Consider the following 19,930-nt stretch of genomic DNA (forward strand, 5'->3'; position numbering starts at 1 on the left):
TTTTTTTATAATATTGGTTGTATTTATGCAGAGCAAATGCAATACTTTTTAGACGTTTGCGTTTGTGATCAAGTTGCATGTAATTTTTTTTATTTTTATTATTACTATTAATCGGGATATTGCTAAAGGAAAAATCCGGCAAATATATTTACGACCAGGAACTGGAGTTGTTTGTTAATGTGTGTTTTTTGGTTTAGTGTTTGCCTTCCATGCAGTATTATTATAGACCGTGTCGACATGTGTGAGCATGTTTACTGATGATTGTGTGAGTGAGTGTTTGTGTATTGTATATGCCAATGAACTGCAACTCGCCATTCAAGCATATTATTATTGTCTTTTATTTTTCTTTTATTTTTCTGCAAACCCAAGCAGCTCCCTGCATTGGAAAATATACAGTCCTATTTATAACCATTGTAACATTTTATAATGTATTTTTCTATCATATTTTGTATGTGAGAAATAACATTAAATCACATTTCCAGATATGAACAGTATGCCTTATTACAAAAATGATATGAGAGACGTATTTTTTCCATGATGATATAATTCCATAGGTGGTGGAAAATGGAAACCCCCATTCGATGAACAATATTATTTGGTTCCAGCCTCACTCTGAGCAAGTTTTAAAGTGGTTATTATTTGCTGGGGCGTTTGGTTTGTCATTGTTGCTTTGCCTATGTGCCTTCTTATGTAAATTGTAAGCTATTAACCATTTCTAGTTACATAATTTGATTAATCTTTTCTTGCCGATTGTACTAACATTTGATGATTTCTTTACGTTAACCCCGTCAATAATTTCTTTTGTCTGCTTTGAATCTTTAGAACAGGATTTGTGTGAAATTAAGCAAAAGAGTGTGTTACTGACTGAAATATGCTGGACTAAACTCTGTAATGAGAAGCAACAGCGGAATATTAAAATCATAGTTTTAAAAAAGAAACTAACTTGGTCGCTCTTTCTCTTGTGCTTTTTACATGTGCCAGAACACTTTGCCTACTAATCTGATTCAGGTCTGCTGTAGATAATGGAGAAGATCTGGGTCCAAACTTCTCTGTACTGTTTAATTGATCATCCTGAACAAAGCTGCATTTAACAGGAAAGTGACAGGATGATTATGGGGCAGAAAAAAAAAGGAAGAAGTAAAATCTATATAAATGGTACGGTTGCTTGAGTTGGAAGAACACCCACCTCTTTTTCACACAGTTTCATTCTTTCTTTCTCAACACTCCATTATGTGTGCTTGTTTTTGTATTGTAGCCATCTGTTGAGCTGTTTTGGAAAGTCATAAGAGTCACCAAGAAAAGAGTATCCACAGATGGATTACACCGGTAATTGTCTTTCAAAGGAGTCCATTGAAACCATACAATGCAAGCAAAACTTTCCAGATTCTCTGAAATGTGTAAGAAAACTAAATAATCTAACATCGTCTTTTGTAAAATAACTGGAGGTCAGTCCAATAACACCCACTAACTGGAATATTTTTCAGCTATGCTCATCAGCAGCACTGTCTAACTATAGTAACAAACATCAGGCTTATAAAATGTAAGTTTCAAATCACTTCCTCATTTGAAAAGTGAATATTCTCAGAGAATAACACTTTCTATTCGTCAATGGTTCAGTGTCGAGAGGAACTGGAGTCGCTAAGGAAATCTGAATAACCTTCTAAAAACTGTTTTTCAATTTTCCAAATGTTCACACATTGTTTTAATGAGCTGCTGTTGTGTGTAATGGTCTGTGTTTAGCTGATAAGGCTAATCAGACACTTTTAGTTCCCACAAGACCTCATCACTGCACCTAAGAGTCCTAGTTAGCTTTTGTTCCATTTTCAGTTTAAATAGCTGTAAATAACAGCTATAATAGCAAAGTCGCCAACCATTAAACAAAACTAGTCATATCCAAAAGAATAGCAACAGAGCTTAATCTGTGACTGTCATGGTCTGTGACAACAAAGATTGTTTTAAAAGAATAGTGTAGGCTACTGAAAAATGAACAATATAGTAGTATTTATTTGTCTTCGTTTTATTCTGAACTCAAATGCTCTTATTTTTCCTTGGAAAATTATTTTTAAATTATGCAAATTTTCGAACGACCACAGTTGATCGAGCTATTAGCCTCTGGCCAAAAACAACACTCATAAAGGTTCACAACTGGGGGACTGTAGGCTATTAAATGTTTTCTAAAGCTTTTTTTGAGAGAAACTGACCGAAAGACAAAGCTTTCTGTTGTTCAAATCGGAGATTTCGGGTGACCAACTTAAACACATTGGCGAAATCGGAGAGAGGAACTCTTTGGCGCTCTCGCGAAATTCCTGATCGATTGGTTTCGACTGCGAAAAATCTACGAACAACGGTAATGACCGCACCTTTAGAAGCCAGGAGAACAAAAACGTTAAATAAATGTTGGTCTGTTCACTAGCCTACCGTTTTAAGTGTTTTGGGGGATTAAAATTGTGGCCCAATGAGATGTTGTATGAAAATGTTTTTGCTTTTGTTGAAAGCAGCATATATCTGGGATGACGCATGAAGGTGAGTAAATAGGCCTAATGAAAGGATTTTCATTTTAGTGCCACACTGTTCCTTTTATAGCACACAAAAATGGACGAGCACTGAGAGGGAGAAAATGAAATGGATGGAAAAGGAGAGAGTGCAATTAATTCGCTCCCGCAGTAGGCAAACTGTTCATTAAACAACACACGTTTTGTGTTAAATGGTTCATGCCTTTCTTAAATTACTAGCTGCTATGTTAGGTAATCATTCCCTCTTTCCTTTTTTCCCTCTCATCCTCGCTCCATCTCTAACCTGCAATTAAAACTTCTGAGGTCTGATGCCCCCTCCTACCTCCTTAACTTTACAGCGCTGCTTACCTTATCAAAACACATATAGGCCATCTAAAGTAATGGAGCGTGATGCAGAAGATGAGTGGAATGAATAACAGTTTTGCTGAGGGCCAAAGAGGAAAGATGAACTGGGTGAGTCCCTGTATAGAGCCTAGAGAGAGACACAGTATCCTCTCGACTCGCACTCTGACTTCCCCCTCAGAGGCTGTGATGACCTTTACAACCTTTATGCCCACAAACAAACTCAGAACTCTCTGTCCCAACTAACCAAACGAAAATAGAACCCTTTACTTCCCTCCTTCCTTCCTTCCCTGTCAATCTACCGATCTTATTGGATGCCGATGGCAGGCCAAACCCACAGTCAGTTTAAGGAAGAGGCGACAGATTCCTTGTAGATAAAATGAATAGGGATGTCGCAATGCAACTCAATATGGCGGCTGTAAAGAAAGGCTTTCAGTATAGAAGGTGGTGTGATTTCCATTTTGCTAGCTTCAACCACACACCCTCCCTAAAACGTCCACTCTCCTTCCCAGTAATATCTGTCAGATACTGGACTACGTTGGTTGTTTAAAATAAAATAAAAAATTCCTACTGCAGTTGCACATTATAGACCAAGATTATGCAGTTTTTAGCCTGATTTCCCCTGAAGAAGCTGGTATGGTTGAAATGTTGTTAGTTTTATTAGCGATTTTAATGTTATTTAAACAAAATTAGGCAACAGGGGGCATTGTCAAGATGTGCACTCTTAAAACTGCAGGTATATGAAGAAGCGTAACATTAAATGTTAAAATATTTTATGCTGTTTAATGCTGTTTGACAATATAACTATGTTATGAGTATGATTGATGTGGTGTCACTCTCAGAAAAAAAGGTACAAAAGCTGTCACTGTGGCGGTACCTTTTCAAAAGGTAAACCTTTGTATCTAAAGAGTGCATTTAAGTCCCTCGAAGGTACATATTGGTACCAAACGTGTACATATCAGTACCTAAATGGTACATATTAGAACCCTTTTGAAGGGTACTGTCCCAGTGACAGCTTTTGTACCTTTTTTTCTGAGAGTGAATACCAGCATTTAAAAAAAATTCAAACCTTTGCAACCTTTCAAACACCTGTAGACCAGTGGTTCTCAGCAAACTTCAATGGGGGCTGCAGAATTACTTCAAATTATATAAATTCATTATTTATTATTAATATATTAAAGCAACCTAACTTAATTAAAATGCAAAGAGCATTTTTCAAAAAGATCTTTAAACCATGAATGTACACATTGACTCTCAGTTTTAATAGTTTAGTTGTAATAGATTTAATCATTTATAAGCTCATTAGGTGACCTTTGAATATGGTGTGGACTCACACTCCTCCCATTTAGCTTTGAATGATGTCTTGCATCGCTTGAAGAATCAGGATTTCATCAGCTTCCCTCAGTTTTGTTGAACCAAGGGGGGTGTCAGCATATGTGTGGGTCTTCTAGGAAACAAACTGCACTTGATCTTAAACAATGACGACCACAAAGACAGGTCCAGCATGAGGATATGGAGAGGGTGGGGAATGTCCTCCCAACGGGCTCAGCCAGAACAAATCTCAAGGAACACTTCCTTCTGCTCTATTAAAGATCCGTTTCCAAAGACACTTCCATCAGTGTTTATGTAAGAGAGGAAGTCATCGCTGTTTACCTAGCTTGTGTAATTGTTTCTATTCATAGCTAAAGATCTGAGAAATATAGGAGGTGGTGATGGTGGGGTGCATATAAAGGACGCAGCAAATTAAACAGGATGACACAACAGATGTTACGCCACAGCGGAGTTGCACAGTAGGGCGCAGCTGCACTTCTCTTCCATCCAATGGGTTTTCCAAGAAAAGATGTACAGGAACTGAGTTTACTTGTACTTTAGACACACACATTGTGTGTTTGAACTTGTAGGTTGCTTCTCTGTCTTCTATTGGTGTCCCCGTTCCTCTTCCTCTCGTTCTGTGGGGTCCCCCCACCCTTCCTGTCTGCTCTCATGGGATGGGGCTTGGGGTCTGGCTCAGTCCTGGCCCCCCACACTGGCTCCACAAGGCTGGACGTTGTCCAGACTGGTGGGAGAGGACAGCAGAACTTGGCAGGCCACAGTGGAGAACATTCGCAGCCAAGCCAAAGTCCTAAAGCACTGCCAGAGAATAACGGGGAGCTTGAAACGACAAGAGCTATGCCAAGGGACAACTATGGCTCTTGGATTTTAATTTGTATCTGGGATATTATACGGCTGATGTAAATCTATTGCGAGTGTCAGCTGGGCTTTAACGAAACAAATCCACATTAAGGGGGAACTGTTGAGTTTGGGTGGATTCCAAGTTTCCAGAGACTTTAAAACAGGTGATTCAGTTTAACTCTTGAGTTGTTAGTTCTGAACCCCACCCTGTATATATATATATATATATATATATATATATATATATATAGGACTATATATATATATATATATATATATATATATATATAAAATACCGTAAATTATTTTTTATTTAAAATTTTTAACTTTAAAGGTTTTGGCACTTTGTTCACTGTGTGAACACACCAAAATGTCATGGATATGATTTGAAAAGTTTAAATGATCCTGAAAAAAATAATCACACTTGTATTGTTCACGGTCGAAATGACCGCATTTGAATGGGAGACAAATTTCATCTAGTGGAAGCGTTTGGTATTGCGGCCAAACTAAATATTACTGAACGCTCATTTTTCGGGATATCATCCTCAAATTTGGAACACAGTTTGTTTAGATTTATGGCTTGTATTTTTTCACAGTTTTAAGGGAAAACGTGCTTTGGAAAATATATTTATAAATATTTCATATAAAATTGAATGGTATTTTTGTGCATTTATTTTTCATAACAATAAATGTAAAATTGTATAACTTTTTTCAAGTTCACTTTTTTTTTTTTTTTACTTTTTTCACAAAAGACCAAACTTAAGTCTGTGCTCCAATGCATTAAAGATTTATGAACATTTTAGTTGGAAATTTCATTTTCAGGTCCATGCACAATAAGTGAATAAATGGATTATAACTACTGCATAAATATAAGTTGGTACCATAAAATCCCCTAAAAATCAAACATATAAAATAAACAATATTATCAAACTAAATGAGCTTATACAGTCATTTCATTGAAATAAAAATAAATAAATTCGACACGCGAGCAATCCCAGAGGGTTAATAAAATTGTGGAAACTGTGATATTTAAAAGTTTAGGCTTAAAAAAACTTTTATTCAGGAAATACATATTACATTTACATTTATAATGTTACACAATATTTCTGTTTCACATAAATGTTGTTCATTAAACTTTCTATTAATCAAAATCATGGTTTCCACAAAAATATTAACCAGCAAATATGGTTTTCAACATTGATAATAATAAGAACAATTATTAACAATTGAACACCAATAATAATCGAGGAAATCAGCATACTGGAACGGTTTCTGAAGGATCGTGTGACACTGATGACTGGAGTAATGGCTAATGGAAATTCAGAACTAACTAAATCTGTTGTATGAATCTCAGACAGCAACAGTATGTGCCATGCTTGTTTACACTTTAGAGACGAGAAAAAAAGTGTGATGCTTTTATGTCTTCATCTGAAAGGTTTCAGAGGACCCCTTTGAACCCCCACCCCCTCTTATCCTCCCCTCTCATCTCCTCAGAACTAGTTTAAGGAACAGAGGCTCTGGTACGCAGCTTTCATATCTCCATGGAAACACACCCCCTTTGGGGTCCTTGTGGAGTTTTTTGTGTGTAGACTACTCAACATTTGTTATGTTCGAGTTTAGGCACAAAAAGTCTCAATATAAGAGGCCGACAACAAAGTGTGATGATAAAACACAAGCGTGATAAAAAAAATAATCTGTGAGATGCATTCATGATGACATCACTGTCATTTCCCAGTGCGGCCAGTTCCTCGGGGTGCCTGTCTCTATTCGACTGCCTCTGGTTCTCTTCAGCACTGTGGGCTGTCTATAGGAGGCCTTCCACTGACTGTGAATGGTCTTTTTGTTGGGGAACAGTGAGCCATTTCTGCTCCCACAGAAAGCCCTGGGTAATTTAGTGTGGATGCCAGGAAGTCTGAGCTCACAGAATGACAACAATGGCAAACGTTATTGCTCCACCTCAAGGGGTGGAAAAGAAAGAGACAGGAAAAAAATTAGCAATGGTGATAGAATTCTGCTTCAGCATCCTCCCACTCTGTGAATTCCTCTTAAATCTCATCAGGCTAGGAGGATCAGAAGACAACCTTTATGGTGCTAAACAACCATTTGTGCTTTCAAGCATGCATTGCGGGACATGCTTTATTGTGGCACATGATTCGGTGTGAGGTAGATCTTTTCCCCCACACAAACTAACAAATCAACTGAAAGGAAGAAGAAAAAAACTATCCAACTGTTGAAGAAAAAAAAAAAAAAGTTAATGTACGCCTTTTGAAATTTGTCCTTGTCTGCCATCTAGTGGGAAAGCATCAGCACTGGTTTCAGAGATTTTTCTCCAACCATATCAAACACGCAGTCTATTTATGTCTGTCAAATATTTTAAAATGAATCATTTAAAATAAAATGAACTATCAATCTGAACAATTATCGCTGTTATCCATAAAATCAACATCAAATACAAAAGTAGCTGTAAATAATGAACAGGATATCATAGCACTCAACTAGAATGCAACTAGCATTTTTTTCCATCAATCCTCAGTTCAATCTTCAGTTGTTTTCAGCAACAAAAAAAAAAGTATACTACACTAAAAAATGATGGGTTGTTTCATATTTGGGTCAAACATGGAAAAACCCAACCGTGTTTCACAGACGCTTAAGCTAGTCCCAGACTAAAATGCATGTTTGAGCTGTTTTAACTGAAAGCAACTTGCTCTGATTTAGCTTATAATAGGCTTGTTATGTCAGTGCCATTGTTTGGTCTTAAGATGCACAAGCAGCACAACAGTAAGTTTTTTTTTTTCTAAGGCACGTTTATAAAACTACTAAATGCCCTGATCAATCTAAGGCCTAATCCTGGCTTAATCTAAGCATTGTCTGTGAAACCAGGCCTAAATGTTGTCCAAATTGTCCATATTTGACCCAAACATGAGTTGAAACAACCCAGCATTTATCTGACAGCTTCATGTGTTACTTTCATTTTTCTTCCCTAACTATTTTTTTTTTTAACCATTTAAAAAAAAAATGTTTTGTCATTGTCATGAATGTTACTTCAGTTTATTTTTAATTGTAGAATCTTACTTGTCCTGAAATGAAAAACAAAAATCACCCTTGCGCAAAAAAAATAAATAAATAAAAAATGTCGCAAAATGTCGTGCAATCAACTGGTAAATTCACCCACTGACAGGTCTTTTCAAGTCTCTTAAACACAAATATCGCATACTTTCCATGTTTATATTGCATACGGTACTTTAGCAAACTAATATTTATTTAATTTTAATGCTATACCTACATATATCACTGTTTTGTTGAAATCTTCAAGCTTTTATTACAGTCTATGGAGCGATCGGACGAGTAATTTTACGGTAGTGTTACGTCAGCAGTGTCCTTACACTTTACGGCAGGGCAGCATGTGGAGGTCAGAGATGCAGATACTCACGGCCAAAGACTGAAAACTCTCTAATTGTCCAACATCAACACTTGACAACAATTTTGCACAGTGACATCTATGTGGGATTTTCCACAGATGATATACAACACAACCCTGTCGGTAAAGAAAATCGTTTAGTGTCCCTAGCGTTCATCAGTTAGGTAAGGAAGAAGCAGGATCATCGAGACGGTTTTCTCTGCATCATCTCTAAAGAAATGGATAATAACACGCCGGAATCAGGAGGATATAAAGGGGGAATCGGGAGTCTTTTCGGTGGAGGAACCCCTGAGTATTCAAATACTGAGCTCGCAGGAGTACCATGTAAGTTAACGTGATAAGTGTCTAAGCTTACTCTTTTTAACAGTCCGATTCACTTTAAGGTCAAGCGAGTTGCTACGAGAATCTATATATTTATGATAATGTATACATTTGTTATCTGTCATTCTCAGTGACTGGTATGAGCCCTCTCTCGCCGTACCTCAATGTTGACCCTCGTTACCTTGTACAGGTGAGTGAGTTTCTATGAGACCACAGCTACATTTCAGTATTTAAAGATTTGTGTTCTGAATTTACGAAGTCTAGCTCATGTTAGAGTTTTAATGGACTGAATTAAGGGGTTCAATTGGAAACTTGTCATTGTAGGTTATTTAATGGTAAAAAAAATCAATACCAATTCATTAGACAGCCATGGACAATATTGTAGCATACAAAACGATCAGAACATTGTTTTGGCCAACAGAAGTTGATTGGTAAATTGCATATAATTATTGTAAGACCTGACGTGATTTCCTGAGAATTTAGTTTTAACTTTATATTAAAATCTGCCTTAAATCTGTTAGTTAACCCATGCCCTAATATGTATACTAGTGTGGTTGAATTGTGGTCCCTTGTTTATGATATTGGAATTACAGTAATACACAAAACATTACAATTAAGATGCTTTTATGGTGCTTGTCTTGCTCTGTTAGGACACAGATGAGTTCATCTTGCCAACTGGGGCAAATAAAACACGTGGCCGCTTTGAGCTGGCCTTCTTCACCATCGGGGGATGCTGTATAACAGGTGAGGCCCGTCTCTTCACAGTCTTTGATCAATCTTATCATGTCTTTAATCTGCACTCTTTTTAACTTTTGCTCATTACTTTGAAGGTGCTGCTTTTGGGACACTTAATGGTCTTCGTATGGGCCTTATGGAAACTAGAGACATGTCATGGTCCAAACCCAGAAACGTACAGTAAGTGTCCGTTCTTTTGTAAATACTTTGATTGGAAATTAAGTTACTGCATAAATTCAGTTTGGATGTTTTTGATTATCCCCGGAGCAGAGTGGGCAATGATCTATATAATGCTGATATGATGATGCTGCTTAACCCTCATGTGGTGTTCAAAACCCTATAACACCTGTGGTGTTCCCGGTCAAAAATGACAGGCCCATAAAAAAAAGCTTATAAATCACTCATTATACCCTATTTTCACCCAATCTTGGATTCAATCTTTTTGTCAACTTGTTCTCTTTCAATTAGGACTGGTTTTATATTTCTGTTTGCATCTGATTAATCATGGGCCTCATTTATCTGAGAGTAGGCATCTCATTTTTTGAGTAAAAAACAAATAATTTATGAGTAAATTTGGAAATATGAAAAAAAAAAATGGCTACTGTTGATCACACTAGTCTACTCTAATATTTCACCAGGAATTTTGTTTTGAAACTTTTGTTTTGTAAAAAATATGGCACATAGTCACACTTGTGGTGTTCCCGGTCAAAAATGACCGGCCTATAAAAAATAGCTTATAAATCACGCATTATACCATATTTTCACCCAATCTTGGATTCAATCTTTTTGTCCACTTGTTCTCTTTCAATTAGGACTGGTTTTATATTTATATTTGCATCTGATTATTCATAGGCCTCATTTATTTGATAGTAGGCATTTTTCTCAATATTGCCAAAATTATTAACAAATAATGCTTTTTTCACTCAAAAACTGAGGTGCATAAGCTCGGATAAATGACTCCTACAATTAAACTGTTTGAAAATTGAATACAAAACCAGTCCTATTTGAAAGGAAACAAGTTGATAAAAAGATTGAATCCAATTTTTGGGGATAATATAGCATAACGAGGGATTTATAAGCTATTTTGTGTAGGCCTGTCATTTTTGACCGGGAACACCATAAGTGTAACAAGGTGAAAAAAAAAAAAAAAAAAGTAAAAAAAAAAAAAAAAAATTTGGACAAGTTGTTATAGTCTCCGTGAACAAAGTCACTAAGTTTCAGTTCAATGCGATAACATTAACTAGTATTTTCAGGAAAAAGAAAATCTTCTCCAGTCAAAAATGACATGAACACCACATGAGGGTTAATTATGAAAGCTTGGATGTTTACAAATTTGCTGCAATGCAGTGAACATGCTGAAACAGCAAAAAAAAGAAAAGAAAAAAGATTTAGGGCAAAATAGTTTTGGAGGGCTGAAATCATTGACCGAGTGCGTTTTGTTAGTTAGTGTTTTGACTGTCAGTCTCTGTTTTGTTCACACATGTTAAGCAACAATTGATGAAAAACTTAACGATGACTCTTTATCATCTGTGAACATGACACCCTGAATGGCATATTAAGTTCAGTTACCCAAATTGAATTACCAAGACTTTTGAATGAAAAATTCATTTTCAGTTTTGGTGCTTCAAAAAAAAAGAAGTTATTCAACATTTACTAAAACTGCTTATCCATTGTTTATTACCCATATAATTCTATTGTAATATTGACCTTTGTAATGTTTTTTTCAGGATTTTGAACATGGTCACACGACAAGGGGCATCATGGGCCAACACACTAGGATCTGTGGGTAAGAAATGCATTGAATTCAAACAGCTTGTGTAAAAGAATATCACAACCTGTTTTGTCATTAGTTAAAGGGACTTTTTACACCTGGTCACTTCATGCGTTTTTGTTTTCTGATTGGATAGCTATCCGATCGGGAAAAGACCAGGTGTAAATGCCCTCTGAAACGATTTCGAGACGGATTTAAATCCGATCGCTCAAACCACTTCAGGAGGGCATTCCAAATGAAACTGGACAAGTGTAAATTCATATGGTTGTTGAAAACCACACGTGTCAATTTTACTCCTCACAAAATGTTAAAAAATAAATGCCTGAGAGCACATTTGGCATTATCAGGACCCACAGATGTTCCCCCATTCCATTATTATAAATTGTATTCAGCATTATATTGTAGTTTAATGTAGTACTGACACTAAAACTCTGAAAACTTTACAAAATATTGTCTCTATCCACGATTATTGTATTGCAATATATTGTGACACGATATATTGTTACACCTCTAGAGACTAAAAGATCTTACCATTGCTGATGGTGTTCTTTCTCCTATTGTGGTATTTGATCTTGAAATTAGCTCTTGATAAATAAAATGATCACATCTGTTGCTTTCGTTGATGTGAACTCCATTAAATTTGAATATAGTGCGGGAATTGAAGATCGGCTTTGTATTCGTCTTGCAAAGGGAAATCATCCATCATGTTTTACCATCATATAGCTATCCGATCAGTAAAAACGTATAGCTATATGATATATGAAAACACATTTTGTTTTGTTTCTCTACAGCTCTTTTGTATAGTGTGTTTGGTGTGGCCATTGAGAAAGCCAGAGGTGCAGAGGATGACATCAACACAGTGGCAGCTGGAACGTTAACAGGGATGCTTTTTAAATCCACAGGTGAGGAAAAGCCACATTGACATCAGTGCTCAATATAGTGGCAATCACAGATTTAAAGGGTTAGTTCACCCGAAAATGAAAATTCTGTCAGTAATTACTCACCTTCATGTTGTTCCAACCCCGTAAGACTTTCGTTCATCTTCGGAACACAAATTAAGATATTTTTGATGAAATCTGAGAGTTGGCTCATTCCTTCATAGGCTGCTAGGTAATTGCATCTGCCAGCCCAGAAAAGTTAGTAAAGACGTCGTTAAAATAGTCCAAGTGACTACAGTGGCTCAACCTTAAAGGGATACTCCACTTTTTTTGGAAATAGGCTCATTTTACAACTCCCCCAGAGTTAAACAGTTGAGTTTTACCGTTTTCAAATCCATTCAGCCGATCTCCGGGTCTGGCGGTTCCACTTTTAGCATAGCTTAGCATAGATCATTGAATCGGACAGGACCATTAGCATCTCTCTCAAAAAAATGACCAAAGAGTATAGATATTTTTCCTATTTAAAACTTGACTCTTCTGTAGTTACATCGTGTACTAAGACCGACGGAAAATGTAAAGTTGCGATTTTCTAGGCTGATATGGCTAGGAACTATACTCTCATTCCTGCGTAATAATCAAGAAACTTTGCTGCCGTACCATGAGTGCAGCAGGCGTAATGATATGACGCAGCGCCTGAAAATAGGTCTAATAGGTTAGACCAGTGTTTCTCAACTCCAGTCCTCGTGACCCACTGCTCTGCACATTTTGTATGTCTCTCTTATCTGACACACTCAGTTCAGTTCATGGAGTCTCTCCTAATGAGCTGATGATCTGGTTCAGGTGTGTTAAATAAGGGAGACATACAAAATGTGCAGAGCAGCGGGTCACGAGGACTGGAGTTGAGAAACACTGGGTTAGACAAACTTAGTCCCGGTCACGTTGCAAGTTACCGAGCTGGGGACTATTTTCAGGCGCTGCGTCATATCATGAATGGATTCGAAAACGGTACAACTCAACTGTTTAACTCTGGGGGAGTTGTAAAATGAGCCTATTTCCAAAAAAAGTGGAGTATCCCTTTAAGTTTATCAAGCAACGAGAATACTTTTTGTGTGCAAAAAAACAACAAAAATAACGACTTTATTCTTCAACCATTCATTTTCTTCCGTGTGGGCCTCTGAGTGAGTTCACGAGAGCGCCAAGACGCATGCGCGAGTGTTTAAAATGGTTCTAAAGTGTGCATTTCCTGGATGTCCGAATCGTGAGAAACCAAGAGAAAACGTAAGATCTCAGTTCTCACGCATGCGTCGTGGCGCTCTCGTGAACTCACGTCAGAGGCCCACACGGAAGAAAATGAATAGTAGAATAAAGTCGTTATTTTTGTTGTTTTTTTGCGCACACAAAAAGTATTCTCGTCGCTTGATAAACTTAAGGTTGAGCCACTGTAGTCACTTGGACTATTTTAACAATGTCTTTACTAACTTTTCTGGGCCGGCAGATGCAATTACCTAGCAGCCTATGAAGGAGTGAGAACGCTCTCAGAATTCATCAAAAATATCTTAATTTGTGTTCCGAAGATGAACAAAAGTCTTACGGGGTTGGAACAACATGTAATTACTGACAGAATTTTTATTTTTGGCTGAACTAACCCTTTGATCTATTGAACGTAATATTTGTTATAAGAATTTATTACACACTGTATTTATTGTGTTCAGCTGGACTCAAAGGAGCTGCCAGAGGAGGTCTCGTTGGTTTAGCCATGTCAGGGCTGTATGCTCTTTACAACAACTGGGATCACCTGAAGGGGACATCGCCTTCGCGTTACTGAGAATGACTGAGAGCTCAAACCATGGACTTATTTTGACTCTGAGCCCATTCTTAGTCTTTTCACCCCCTTTTGGAGATGCTTCAAATTTATTTTTTAAAGAAACCCATGGACCACCACATGTGCACAGATTTCTTCAGAGTTACAGTAGGTGTAATATTTAAATGGAAGAGCCAGACTGCCTCCAGCTGTGTGGACTATGTAGCTGTGCCTGTGAGTTTGCTGGTGACATCTCAGTCGTACAGTTGTTCAAGTACATGTCTTTGTTGGTGTACGTTTCACAGATGAACTCTGTGTCCTTTAATGATGTGGTTTAATCTGTTCTCATTGTGGATTGATGCACTTTATCAGTGCTGATTAAACTGTCCGCTTCCTCTCTGCAACCATCTAAAATAAAATGCTAGTTTCCACTCTTTGAGGTTCTTTATTTGTATTTTAGTGGCATTAAAATGTGTAAGTTGTATAATACAATGGATGCATGAATGGTCAGTCTTTCATACTGGGAGTACTGTAGTCAATTACAGTTGTGGTCAGAATTAATGGCACCCCTGGTAAATATGATCAAAAATGGCTGTAAAAAAATAAATCTGCATTGTTTATCCTTTTTATCTTTCATTCAAAAAATTCACAAAAAATCTAACCTTTCATTGAAGTAAAATAATTGAAAGTGGGGGGAAATCACATTATAAAATAAATGTTTTTCTACAAAACACGCTGGCCATAATTATTGGCTCCCTGTTATTAAATACTTTTTGCAACCTCCTTTTGCCAAGATAACAGCTCTGAGTTTTCTCCTATAATGCCTGATGAGTTTGGAGAATAACTGACAAGAGATCAGAGAGCATTCCTCCATACAGAATCTCTCCAGATCCTTCAGATTCACAAGTTCATGTTGGTGCTTCTGTTCAGTTCACCCCACTCATTTTCTATAGGGTTCAGTTTAGGGGACTGGGACAGTCATGGCAGAAGCTTCATTTTGTGCTCAGTTACCCATTTTTGTGTTGATTTTGATGTTTATTTTGGACCGTTGTCCTGATGGAAGATCCAACCACGGCCTATTATAAGATTTCTCGCAGAGGCAGTCAGGTTTTGATTTTTTTATCTGTTGGTATTTGCTAGAATCCATAATACCATGTATCTGAACAAGATGTCCAGGACCTCCAGCAAAAAAATAGGCCTACAACATATAAGATCCAGCAGTATATTTAACCGTAGGCATGGGGTACTCTTCATCCCTGTATGCACCAAACACATCTGGTGGGTTTGCTGCCAAAAAGCCCTTTTTTAGTTTCATCTGACCATAGAATCCGGTCCCTTTTGAGGTTCCAGTCGTGTCTGACAGCTGAATATGCTGGAGTTTATTTTTGGAGGAGCGAGGAGGATTTTTCTTGAAACCCTATCAAACAACATGTGGTTGTGTAGGGGTTATTTGATCATTTTTTTTAGGCTTTCTGACCCCCAAGACTCAACTGATCTCTGCAATTCTCCATCTGTGATCTTTGGAGAGTCTTTGGCCACTCAAACTTTCCTCCTCACCGTGCATTAAGACAATATAGACACACGTCCTCTTCCTGGCAGATTCGTAACATCATCTGGAACATCTTAATTATTGCCCTGATGGTCAAAATGGGGATTTTCAATTCTTTAGCTATTTTCTTACAGCCACTTTCTATTTTGTGAAGTTCAACAATCTTTTGATGCACATTAGAACTATATTCTTTGGCTTTACTCATCGTGATGGATGATTAAGGGAATTTGGCCTTTGTGTTTCCTCATATTTAAACTCCTGTGAAACAAGACGTCATAGCTGGACAATTTCATGTTCCTAGTCACCCTGGTGTGCTAAATAAAGGTAAATATTAATAGGAATATACTTCAGAGATATTTTACTCATAAAAAATTCTAAGGGTGCCAATAATTGTGGCCAACGTGTTTTGGAGAAAAACATTTATTTCATAATGTGATTTCCCCCCCACTTTAATTTTTTTTACTTCAATGAAAGGTTAGATTTTTTCTAATTTTTTAAATGAAAGATCAAAAGGATAAACAATGCAGATTAATTTTTTACAGCCATTTTGTATCATATTTACCAGGGGTGCCATTCTGACCACCACTGTAGCTCTAAATATATAAATAAAATTTAAATTTAGTAGGCTACATGTTCTTTTTAATGTACTAAAATGTTTTAAATGTACTGACTGCATAGAAATGAATTGATAGGGGTCTTGTTTTCCAAATGGTTTATTTGTAAGCAGGTCAACCTTTATTTCTACAGTCAATGTGTAGAGTACAGAGGAATGATAATTATAATATTACAGAATGAATGTCCTTCATTATGACCTTATATGCTACAGTATTCATTCACACATGTTTACGAGTTAAAGCATTTTAAAAGTTCCTTTCAGTATTAATTCTCGAAATCATCCTATTATCCTAGTAGTATTGTAGTAGTAACTCACTCTCCCTGTAGTTTGAATAATTGAGCGATAGTTGCATGATGCAATAATTAAAGCTCCTTCTCAGAATAATGATTATAAAGAAATGTATGAAAATTGTATGCATGAATTCCTTGTAGCATCTTACAAGTGTAAAATATAAATATCCGTCCTGTGTGGAAATTACCTAGCCTGTTCGGTGAAAAGAACTGGAGTATAAAAGGGAGACTGTCTCCATCAACAGGTGAAATGTTCTTATCACTACTTGACGTTGACCGTCAAAGCACCTTAGGGACTGAATACCGGACTACCCAAGAGAGGGCAAATGTACATGCCGTTCCTTACAGGAAAAAACAAGGCCAACTGAACTGATGAGTGTAATGTAGAATAGCCAGGACTTGGTTTACAGAAAATGTTGCTTGGCTTGCTGAACACAATGCGGAGATCAATGTGATTTAGCTGAAAGCAGTTAAAACTTTGCAGTTCATGTACTATAACAAAGCCCAGGAGAATCTCACATGCATAGCGGTGAAACGACCCACAAACCAGTGCAAACTACCCTAACTTGGTGGCTGGTGGTTGCAGTGATGTACACCAGCTCTCAGTGCACGGACCACAAATGGATAAGCAGGTCCATGGGCCAGACCCAGACCGGGACATGGCACTAAATCAGTTGCTTTCACAACTCTTCCTGTACCTACAAATGTGGGCAAATAATTCTTGGAGGTGGGAGTTCAGTGCAAGAAGAAGTCCCTGATGCGTGTAGCCTCTATCCATGGGATGTAGGCTGCGGTGCGAGTGAAGACGCTGGGTTTGTTCTCCACTGTGCATCCAATAGGACCGAAGCTCACAATGCCGTGGACCTCCCAGCGGTCACGCCCCACCTGGCACAGCAGAGGGCCACCAGAGTCACCCTTTAGGAAGAAAAGCCACAGAGAAGGTATAAATAGAGTTGAATATGGGGCACCGTGATACATTTTCCCATTAAATAGTTTTCTCACCTGGCATGCAGCTGGGGTCCCCTCTGTATCACGGAACCCAGCGCAAATCATGGAGTCTCGCACGCGGTCACCCCAGAACTTCTTCTGCCGGCAGGTCTTGTAGTCAATGACTGGGAGCCGAGCTTGATTCAGTGCCTCAGCAAGTGACACGTTTTCCTTCCCGCCTAAGAAGAGATGCCAAACCCATATTCTGGATAAGTGGATCACCTACCTTTGTGAACTCAATGATATCAACAAAACATTAAAGTGCTCTTTGTTTTCACCTCAGGGGCATACAATTAACCAGTTTCTATGGTAGAAACGGCTGTGAGTGAGAGTGTTACTCTACACTCATTAATCTTTATCTATGAGCTAGTGATGAGCCATAGATAAACCAGCCATCATATTTCAAGACCGAACTTTCTTAGCACAAAAGGCTTATGATACATATTTTACCTCGTGTGTCCCCCCAGCCGGTCACCCAGCAGTAGTGCCCTGGTTTAAGGTTGATCTGCTTGCGCGGCAGGCAGGCATAGCGGATGAAGTTAGTGGTCGGGATGTCCGTGGCAGCTTTAACCAATGCGATGTCATAGTCTAGCTCACTGTGGGCTGGATAACGGAAGTGCTCATGCCTGTAGATCCTCTTCACTGGGAAAGTACGCTCAGCGGACTCTGATCTTTTCAGTTGATGCTTACCCAAAACGATACGCCAGCTACTAGCATCCTCTGCTTTTCCCCTGGTCAACAAGAGGGATACAAAAAGTGGTTGGTTGATTATGACATCTAAGGGGAAATCAACCAGGAAAAGTTGCCCAGCAAAGCAACGCTTTTAGTTCTACCCTACTGGTGATAAACTTATGCTTTGCCTTACTTCTGGAAGCAGTGAGCAGCAGTGAGAACCCAGTTCTTATGGATCAGAGTCCCTCCACACACATGAACATAATGTTTACTGCCTCTGGGACGAACCTATTAAAACAGACACAAGCATCAGTGACTTTTTCTTTTGTTACACCTTGAGTAATGCTGTGTCATTTGAAGTATAATTTACCTGCAGTGAGACCTGCCACGGCCAGGAATGGGGTCTTGCTTCATTGCCCAACACGATACGCTCCACTGTGTTTGGTTTGAAATGAGGCAGGCCACAGTCCTTCGGCCAGTCTAAGGACAGAACAACACTTAAGTCAATGTCAGTTAAAGTACCATGTAGACAAGAAAACACAAGGTACACAGGATTTATGTGGAAGCAAATGAAAGGTGTTGTACCAGGAGAGGAAAGAAGGAAAGGAAATCCATATTTGGATCTTTGAGAAAGACATAGAAATAAGTGTAAATTCAGTTTTTTTTTTTTCTTCTCAAGATAGCACCACTTGAAATGCACTTGAAAGATGTCAGTGGTTAGCGTTCATTTCATTTCTCACCAAGGTGGAGGACTTTGTGCTGTTGAAGGCGACTAGGGTTGAATGCATGGGTGGAGGCTCTGTCCAGCGCCAGACCCAGCAGCATTAGCAACAGTGGAAAAAATGGGCTCCTTACTGCCATGATCTACAGTAAACTGTGTGTTGCGCTCTGGTGATTACCCATTTATACCATGCCTAGTGCAGAGGCCATTCTTTGTGCACTCCCCACCCCTGTCATTGGGACAAAGCACTTTCACAATACTCCTCCCAATCCTGGATTGTTCTGGTGGGGTAGCTGGTGGTTTTCAGAACACGCTGGCCCCAGGGGATCATGGGAGTCCCATCAGCACTTTCAGCTACAGCCCGTCCCTTGCCACTGCAAAACAACTCACCCAGAATAGATTGCCAGTAGCCTCCTTACAGTCACGCCATGCTAATAGCTGTTTGGATGAGCAGAAGTGCTGGCCTTCACATGACCTTCTGCTGCCTTCCAAAACCTTGCAGGATTCAAGTTTTACCTTGGTAAAACCCTGACAAATAATGAACAAGATTATGACTGATCCATGTGTCATTTATATATTCATTTCATTAAATATTAGCAGAACCTGTTCTTAGCAGGCACTCGTTTATCCAAAGTGAGCCCACTCATTACAGAAACAATCCCCTTGGAGCAAGCCTTGCTCAAGGGCACAATGGTGATTGTTTATAGCCTGAACTTTGCGGATAGACATCACTTTTCAGCTGGACCTTAAACCACCACTTCATTTACATAATAGACTTTATAATTAGTCTTATCCTTAGCCTATAGCTTTAGCTAAACTTCCATGAGTTCAATGTAGTAAAGGACGGAAGATTTATACAGTGTAGTTTGCATGATTTAATAGCAATGTGAACATGTTTCTCATGATACCAGCAGAGGGCATAAGAAGCAAAATTGAGATATACAATAAGGCCTGTGAAACCTACTGAATTTCAAAGATGTTTGTTCGGGTGGAGCAGATTTTAAGACAGGAGATGCTGAGATGTTAATTACTATATGCATGAAACTATATTCAGGCTGAATGGAGTTTTATTATTCTTGTTTAGGATGTGTCCCTGCTCACCTGTTGTATTTATTCCAAAAAGGGATCACCTGCTCAGGGACAG

General features: G+C 38.2%; 2 protein-coding genes across 2 annotated transcripts; one reads left to right on the forward strand and one right to left on the reverse strand.

Moving 5' to 3' along the window:
• The first annotated feature begins 8,370 nt into the window (after nt 1-8,370).
• Nucleotides 8,371-14,385, forward strand: timm23a (translocase of inner mitochondrial membrane 23 homolog a (yeast)). The gene is made up of 7 exons (XM_084433711.1): nt 8,371-8,769; nt 8,898-8,956; nt 9,417-9,510; nt 9,597-9,681; nt 11,229-11,287; nt 12,064-12,174; nt 13,863-14,385. The coding sequence occupies exons 1-7, from the start codon at nt 8,664-8,666 to the stop codon at nt 13,973-13,975; spliced, it is 627 nt and encodes a 208-aa protein (XP_084289837.1). The 5' UTR covers nt 8,371-8,663; the 3' UTR covers nt 13,976-14,385.
• A 1,819-nt stretch (nt 14,386-16,204) lies between these two features.
• LOC311306494 (chymotrypsin-like elastase family member 2A) lies at nt 16,205-18,926 on the reverse strand (the record flags this gene model as incomplete). The annotated part of the gene is made up of 6 exons (XM_084434930.1): nt 16,205-17,321; nt 17,409-17,572; nt 17,844-18,124; nt 18,259-18,353; nt 18,436-18,545; nt 18,806-18,926. 6 exons carry the CDS (start codon nt 18,924-18,926, stop codon nt 17,142-17,144), a joined length of 951 nt encoding a protein of 316 aa, XP_084291056.1. The 3' UTR covers nt 16,205-17,141.
• Nucleotides 18,927-19,930: the final 1,004 nt, after the last annotated feature.

Source organism: Rutilus rutilus, assembly GCF_951802725.1.
Source record: "Rutilus rutilus genome assembly, chromosome: 16".
Lineage (NCBI taxonomy): Eukaryota > Metazoa > Chordata > Actinopteri > Cypriniformes > Leuciscidae > Rutilus > Rutilus rutilus.